This window comes from Oncorhynchus mykiss, chromosome 16 (genome assembly GCF_057628025.1).
Source record: "Oncorhynchus mykiss isolate SJ-2025 chromosome 16, ASM5762802v1, whole genome shotgun sequence".
In the NCBI taxonomy this organism is placed as follows: domain Eukaryota; kingdom Metazoa; phylum Chordata; class Actinopteri; order Salmoniformes; family Salmonidae; genus Oncorhynchus; species Oncorhynchus mykiss.
The window spans coordinates 16373737-16382427 of NC_143037.1; the positions used below are offsets into that span (position 1 = coordinate 16373737).

Sequence of the window (8691 nt, forward strand, 5' to 3'; positions counted from 1 at the left end):
TAGTGCCCCCTAGCTTCAAGAGATTAAAGGTCAGTACCCTGTCTAGCCTGCCTGAAGTTTGAGAGGGCGAAGACTATTGCGCCGGAGTTGAAGCCCATCAAAGTTGTTTCACCATGGCACATGATCGGTAAGTGTCTCAATTCAAATTTTGCCTTGATAAGTTGTTTTGTAATGGTTGCTTTATTTGACCACAGCAGAGTTCAGTATTATAGAATGTGTGTGTGTGTCAGTAGCCTTACAAAAATGAAAATCTGTTTACCGTACGACACAGATACGGTAATAATAAAGTAATATTCTCTCTAACACTTTAAATGTTAGGGGTGGACCTCATCGGACCCTTTACGAAATCCAGGAATGGCAACAGCTGGTGTCTGAAGGCAACCGATCACTTTACCAAGTGGGTGGAGGCAATACACATTAAGGTCTGTAAAGGAAGAGTATGTGCATAACTCTAAATTCCTTCCATAACCCACTAAAAAGGGTGCTTGGAACCTAAAATATATTTTCGTTTTGTATGATACCCATCAAGGACGAGACTGGCGAGGCCACCTCCAAGGCGATGGTAGACATCTTCAACCCCCACGGTTCTCCGGAGGTCATCTTGAGTTACCGAGGTCATGAACAAGGTACGAATGTTATAGGTCATATTCTGTCACCAATGGTTTGTTGTATTTATTTTTTACAATTGGTTTTTGTTTTCCTTGGAACATAAATCAGACATATTTCAATATCTTACATTCTCAATAGATATCGCTTTCCTACCCCCTCCTCCAGGTTTGGTGAACGGACCAACCAGACCCTCAAGACTGCCATGGGCAAGTCCCTTGATTGGTACCAGGAAGGGTGGGAGAACAACCTGAAGGTAATTCTCTTTGCACACAATAGCAGCATCCAGGCCTCCACCGAGTACGGACGGGAGCCGCAGCTGTCGACTGAGGTAAACAATGCAATTGTATACAGTGCTTTGCAAAAGTATTCATCCCCCTTGGCGTTTTTCCTATTTTGTTGCATTACAACCTGTAATTTAAAATGATTTTTATTTGGACTTCATGTAATGGACATTCACAAAATAGTCCAAATTGGTGAAGTGAAATGGGAAAAAAAATACTTGTTTCAAATAATAATAATAATAATAAAACAGAAAAATGGTGCGTGTTTATGTATTCAACCCTTTGCTATGAAGCCCCTAAATAAGATCTGGTGCAACCAATTACCTTCAGAATTCACCTAATTAGTTAAATAAAGTCCACCTGTGCGCAATCCAAGTTGCACATGATCTGTCACATGATCTCAGTATATATACACACCTGTTCTGAAGAGTCAGCAACACCACTAAGCAAGTGGCACCTTGAAGACCAAGGAGCTCTCCAAACAGGTCAGGGACAAAGTTGTGGAGAACTACAGATCAGGGTTGAGTTATAAAAAAAATATCTGAAACTTTGAACATCCCACGGAGCACCATTAAATCCATTATAAAAAACGGAAAGAATACCAAAACTCATGGACCAGGCAAGGGGGACATTAATCAGAGAGGCAACAAAGAGACCAAAGATAACCCTGAAGGAGCTGCAAAGCTCCACAGTGGAGATTGGAGTATCTGTCCATAGGACCACTTTAAGCCGTACACTCCACAGAGCTGGGCTTTACAGAAGAGTGGCCAGAAAAAAGCCATTACTTAAAGAAAAAAATAAGCAAACACGTTTGGTGTTCACCATAATGCATGTGGGAGACTCCCCAAACATACGGAAGAAGGTACTCTGGTCAGATGAGACTAAAATGTATCTTTTTGACCATCAAGGAAAATGCTATGTCTGGCGCAAACCCAACACCTCGCATTACACCGAGAATGCCATCCCCACAGTGAAGCATGGTGGTGGCAGCATCAAATCAAATTTTATTAGTCACATGCGCCGAATACAACAGTGAAATGCTTACTTATGAGCCCCTAACCAACAGTGCAGTTTCAGAAAATATGGATAAGAATAAGATATAAAAGTAACAGATAACTAAAGAGCAGCAGTAAAAATGTGAAAAACAATATATATACAGGGGGTTGCCAGTACAGAGTCAATGTGCGGGGGCACCGGTTAGTTGAGGTAGTATGTACATGTAGGTAGTGTTAATTAAAGTGACTATGCATAGATGACAACAGAGAGTGGCAGTGGTGTGGAGAGGGGAGGGGGGCAATGCGAATAGTCTAGGTAGCCATTTGACTAGATGTTCAGGAGTCTTATGGCTTGGGGGTAGAAGCCATTTAGAAGCCTCTTGGACCTAGACTTGGTGCTCCGGTACCGCTTGCCATGCGGAGAGAGAACAGTCTATGACTAGGGCGGCTGGAGTCTTAGTCAAATCTTAGGGCCTTCCTCTGACACTGCCTGGTATAGAGGTCCTGGATGGCAGGAAGCTTGGCCCTAGTGATGTACCGGGCCGTTCTCACTACCCTCTCTAACCCTTACGGCTCAGCAGTTGCCATAGCAGACAGTGATGCACCCAGTCAGGATGCTCTCGATGGTACAGCTATAGAACCTTTTGAAGATCTGAGGACCCATGACAAATCTTTTCAGTCTCCAGAGGAGGAATAGGTTTTGTCGTGCACACTTTATGACTGTCATGGTGTGCTTGGACCATGTTAGTTTGTTGGTGATGTGGACACCAAGGAACTTGAAGCTCTCAACTTGCTCCACCGATGAGAATGGGGGCATGCTCGGTCCTCTTTTGCCTGTAGTCAACAATCATATCCTTTGTCTTGTGGGAGAGGTTGTTGTCCTGGCACCACATGGCCAGGTCTCTGACCTCCTCCCTATAGGCTGTCTCATTGTTGTCGCTGATCAGGCGTACCACTGTTGTGTCATCTGCAAATTGAATGATGGTGTTGGAGTTGTGCCATGCAGTCATGAGTGAACAGGGAGTACAGGAGGGGGCTGAGAACTCACCCCTGAGAGGCCCCTGTGTTGAGGATCAGCGTGGTGGATGTGTTGTTACCTACCCTTACCACCTGGGGGTGGCCCGTCAGGAAGTCCAGGATCCAGTTGCAGAGGGAGGTGTTTAGTCCCAGGTTCCTTAGCTTATTGATGAGCTTTGAGGGCACTATGGTGTTGAACGCCAGCTGTAGCATTCTCACATAGGTGTTCCTTTTGTCCAGGTGGGAAAGGGCAGTGTGGAGTGCAATAGAGACTGCATCATCTGTGGGGATGTTTTTCATCGGCAGGGACTGAGAAACTGGTCAGAATTGAAGGAATAATGGATGGCGTGAAATATAGGGAAATTCTTGAGGGACACCTGTTTCAGTCTTCCAGATATTTGAGACTGGGATGAAGATTCACCTTCCAGCAGGACAATGACCGTAAGCATACTGCTAAAGTAACACTTGAGTGGCTTAAGGGGATACATTTAAAATGTCTTGGAATGGCCTAGTCAAAGCCTAGACCTTAATCCAATTGAGGATTGAGCAGAATCAAGAAGGGAACCAAGTGCTATGACATCCGGGCGAATTACTTGGTATGGAAGAGGGACGAAAGGAAGGCGAGACCTGGTAAACCTCACTCCTCTTTCGCTCCTAGCTGGGCTCACCATCTGTTAAAGTGAATATAAAAAAATATCAGATAACTATTTGCATTTGCACACAAAATAACCTGAAGCTAGTTTCAGTTTCCCTAACACTTATATTTTTTATCTTTGTCTTCACCAATGTTACCTCGGTGGAAGCCAACAATCTTCTACAGTTGGAGCAATTGGGACGGTCGACCACTGAATGCCCTGAAGCCCTACACTTCAGTGAAGCCCAATAGACAAAGTGCGGTTTGAGTGACATTTGAGAAGGCAAGAAATTATAGTTATGCTGAGCTTATAAAAAATGTACCTCTTTAATTTACCTCTCCAAATTACTTTAGGACCATCGACTGTCTGAGCCCCTCAGGAGGTATCCCATCCACCAGAACCAGTGAGTTTGGATCAGTCTAATTCTCTGTGCTCTGAGTCGGAGGGGGACCAGCTTGAGTTAGGCTATACCTTCCAAAAGTGTTAAAGTACATATCTCCCATTTATAACACTGCACTAATCCATCAAATTCTCACAGTAAAGTGTAACCTGTGTTTGGTTGTTTACGTCTCTGTCTCCTACCCTGTTCCTTTTAACTCTGCTTCTGTTCTCCAGGAGCTAGGGGTTCTGCCCAACACCCAGATGTGGATCCACCCAATGTCCTCTATTACCAACCACCCTCCAACTTTTCATCACATAATCTACAGCTACTGTTGTCATGTGGTCATTATCTGCTAAGAAAGTTGTTTTTCTCTGTGAGATACACAGATTAAGTAAAAACACTAGCACTGCAAACACTCAGAACAAAGAGAGCTGCAGTGCCTGCAGTCTCCTTCTTCAAGTCCACCTTCCAAGACTGGCTGCCTGTTGAGAACAAGTGACAGACAGAACCGCCCACCCACACACCAACCACCTCCTTTATATTCCACACCCCAGAATTCAGTATTTTAGTCTGATTGACATGTGATTGTACAAAAAAAATTGTGAAAATAAATTCATGACACAACTGTACCAAAAACGATCACAGTTTGTGTATTAAAATCTTAGATATTGCCAGGTTGTTTTTCACAGCTGTTTCACAAGCTGTTGATTATTGTAAGTTGTAAGGTATCCTTTGATGGTATTTATTCGTTCCACATTATTAATTGTTGTATCCTAGGACCTACAATTTATTCAACTACAAGGGTGTACTAATGAGCTATGCGAGAGAAAAATAATTATCATAATAGAGGAGTAGTGAAATGATATTATTTCAGTGTAGATACAGACCACAAAGACAGCTACGGTAAGTAACTTTCATGTGTCGTGCAGATTACATGTTCTTTGCCATATCTGAAACGTAGCAACGTTTAAGACAGGGATTTCATGTTGTAATGTTAAAAAGGTATGCAAATGTAGTTCGAAGTAATGTTTTCATTAGCTACACAAAATGTGTTCAAACAGCAAAATTGTCGCTGAAATCAGCCTTGTTTGTATAGCAATGATGAAAAGAACGTCATTTAGGATGTAATGTTTTCCAAAATGCTAATCATTAGGTCATCACCCCTTTTGATACAGCAACGGATGTTAATAGTTCATCGAATCCCATCGTGCTTGACGCAGAGGGGTGCATGCTTAGTCCCCTCCTGTACTCCCTGTTCACCCACGACTGTGTGGCCAAGCACAACTCCAACACAATCATTAAGTTTGCTGATGACACAACAGTGGTAGGCCTGATCACCGACAACGATGAGACAGCCTATAGGGAGGAGGTCAGAGACCTGGCAGTGTGGTGCCAGGACAACAAACCTGTTGGTTTTGGGGAGCCTCGAACATGCCCCCATTCACATTGAAGGGGCTGTAGTGGAGCGGGTCGAGAGTTTCTTGGTGTCCACATTACCAACAAACTATCATGGTCCAACCACACCAAGACAGGTGTGAAGAGGGCACGACAACACCTTTTCCCCCTCAGAAGATTGAAAAGATGTGACATGTGTCCCCAGATCCTCAAAAAGTTCTACAGCTGCACCATCGAGAGCATCCTGCTCGACATCAGAAGGCCCCAAAAATGGTCAAAGACTCCAGTCACCCAAGTCATAGACTGTTCTCTCTGCTATCGCATAACAAGTGGTACCGGAGTGCCAAGTCTAGGTCCAAAAGGCTCCTTAACAGCTTCTACCCCCAAGGCATAAGACTGCTGAACAATTAATCAAATGGCCACCTGGGCAATTTACATTGACACCCCCCCCCCCTTGATTTTACACTTCTGCTACTCTCTATGCAGTCACTTTACCCCAGCACATGGCCTTGGTATTGTTATGTTATTATTACTTTTGATTGGATTTTCTACTTTAGTTAATTTAGTAAATATTTTCCTAACTCTATTTCTTGAACTGTATTGTTGGTAAAGTGCTTGTAAGTAACCATTTCACTGTAAGATCTACAGCTGTTGTATTTGGTGCATGTGACAAATAGAATTTGATTTGATTTTACTGACAAATAAAATCAATCAATCCAAATGCAGTGGCCATTTGATAAATGGAAAGAGACATCTGTTACAAAACACCAAAACGTTTTATGACACTTGGAGATTGGCAAGTCACTGCCTTTGACACTGGGTAGCCTTACAAATTAGGTAGGGATGCATTTTTGTTTGTCGAGAATGACAGTCTATTTATTGTGGTGTTGAAAACGCAAACCATGTGGTGCATTGGCACAGAAACCTGCTGGTGGAAAATGTGTAGCATATATTTTATTAACTGTAATTATAAATATGGCATCAAAATGTTGAATATCTGATTTCCCCCGTAGCTGGTCATTGTCTGTAGCCAACTCTGGTCGTAGTGTAGGCCTAATGAAACAGGTAGGGAGAATGAGTGAGCTCGTCCGTGGTGGTCAGCGAACCTTCAACCTTCTGGCCCGTAGCCCTGCGTGGCATCGACAGTGCCACAAAAGCATGCTGAAGTAACAAAGTCGATATTCACATTTGTAAACACACTACAGGTTTTTTTTGTGTGAGTGTAAACATTATTTAGAGTTAATTATGTGGGGTGGGGTCATGTGAAAATATGTTTAACTTGGGGAGGGGGATGCATTATGTTTTGTTTAGGAGACCTTCAGTTGAGGTCCCTAACCGCCAACATAAATTCTCCAGATAATTCTCCCTTGTTATTACACGGAACAAGCAACCTGGTCTCAGATAGAAATGTCTAATACCATTAATTATCCAAGAGGAAGAGTACTTCATCCAATTCGTATGCTATTGTACGACCGGGTAATATGTATGATACTATAAATCCTATAATTCGTATGCTATTGTACGACGGCTATTCCATTCATAATGTAACCTAAAGTAACTAAATGGAGTGACACAGATGTACATACAGAAAAATACGAATTGCCCTGAGATACTGTCAATGGACAGACCTGAAGAAATAGCATATATGCACCTGTCACTGTAGCCAGCGTGGCACATCAACATTGAAGTTGCACATTTGAGACTGATATGACCAACTGGAGATTGGAGAGTATTGACAATATGGTGTGCGTAAAAAGTCTTACCTTAAAAGCGATATCATAAAACTCCCCGCTGTTGCTGAGCGAGGGGCGGCTCGGATAGACCACTCCGTTGGATGGGGCCGAGGCTCCGATCCCTCTCCCACTTTTCCCGGTGTCTTTGTTGTTGTTGGGAGATGAAGTCGAGCTTTTGGAGCTCCCCTTGCCTTTCATGGTCTTTTTCCTGGACATGTTTCACTGTTAACGGTGTTCCCGCGTGTTGTCTATAATTATTTGTGCAATAACTAGGCTATAAATATGATGTTCACTGTTCTGAGACTATATCACTATCCTATGTTCTTTGGATAATCTACGATAAGAAAAACATTACTTTTCACCTGTGCGTAAAAATCATGAATGTAGGCTACATATCCGCGTCGATTTTTCGATATGCGCATGTGCGAGTTTATAGCTTTCCTTGTCCGTTGGAAATTGGTGAGTAAATCCCTTGCCAGCTCAAACTGTGCAGACATCTAAACAGACTCTTGACAGCTCTCTCTCGCGCTCTCTCCCTCGATAGCACTACGTGTACAAACCGTGGCGCGCACGGTTCACACCAATAAAAGGTACTAGCACACTAGGCGTTTAGTGCCCATTGCGCGTAGCAGGAGAGCGTCGTTACTACTTGTGGGAGTGTTGGTGCGTTTAAAGATACAGTGGGTTGTTTTGGTGTTTACAGTAGTTAGTGATAGCCTTGTAAGTAAGATTATATGATGTGCAAAAACATCACAAATACCAATTGATAATCACATATTTGGTGCTCACCACAACAGATCCACATTATTTACCATTCATTTCTATTGGGCACAAAATAATCAGAATCTGTCATTGTCCCATTATTTTGGAGCTCACTGTATATCTTTTATAGACAGTTATGTAAAGGTGAAACAAAAACTGGATAGTTGCATTTTCCCAGCCAATTGTTTTCTTCTTGAATAGTCACTTTACTTTGACAGACTACTTTAAAGGGCGACTGAACTTCCTGATTTGGCCTAGTTTTTCATCAATGCTCGTTATGAAACGCTAGCAGCAATAACTGAAGGCAAACGAGAGTTGTCTTCAGGGTGTTTCTTGGCCATTCAATCCCAACAAACAAGTGCAGTCATGAGTACCTTACTGACAGCGAGGTACACTAAGCTAGCTTTTCTATGGAGAGAACAACGCTTTGAAGTCGAGGACTTCTCCCCTTGTGACTGAATCGCCATCTCAAGATGGTCAGCTAATTCAGGTCTGTGTCTAGGCTAAAGCCTGCGCTGACCTTCTGTTTAGACAAGCTGACAGCAGCTAACATAGCTTGGTGAAAGCTGCAGCTGGCTGTCCTATCTAGCTGATATTTCTCTGTCAAATCAGTTATGGCAGGATAGCAAGAGCCAGCATTTGGAATGTATTTCATAAGACACTTTTTTTTTAAACGCCTTGCTACAAAAGTAGCTTGCAACTTACTGTCAACATTTCCTCACCTGTAAATACATTTGACCATAGAAACGATATCAACTACTGTGAGATGAATGCCTGTGGTCAGCTTAGCGGTCCTACAACGCAATATTCTATAACTGGCTAGTTTCGTCTCTGCTTATATCTGCTGTTAGAGCTTTCCCAGAGACAAATGCCAGAGTTAAT

The 8691-nt window shown here is 42.8% G+C and overlaps 1 protein-coding gene and 1 long non-coding RNA gene across 2 annotated transcripts in view; one reads left to right on the forward strand and one right to left on the reverse strand.

The window, feature by feature from the left end:
- LOC149976561 (uncharacterized) overlaps positions 1-3050 on the forward strand; it is an 87896-nt gene extending 84846 nt beyond the window's left edge. The window contains exon 3 of the long non-coding RNA XR_016487151.1: positions 748-3050. This is a non-coding gene — a long non-coding RNA (uncharacterized LOC149976561). The remainder of the gene's footprint in view (positions 1-747) is intronic.
- rab26 (RAB26, member RAS oncogene family) overlaps positions 1-7701 on the reverse strand; it is a 121344-nt gene extending 113643 nt beyond the window's left edge. Inside the window, exon 1 of the mRNA XM_021564921.3 lies at positions 7078-7701. Within this exon, the coding sequence (XP_021420596.3) occupies positions 7078-7263 (186 nt within the window). The 5' untranslated portion in view covers positions 7264-7701. The remainder of the gene's footprint in view (positions 1-7077) is intronic.
- Positions 7702-8691: the final 990 nt, after the last annotated feature.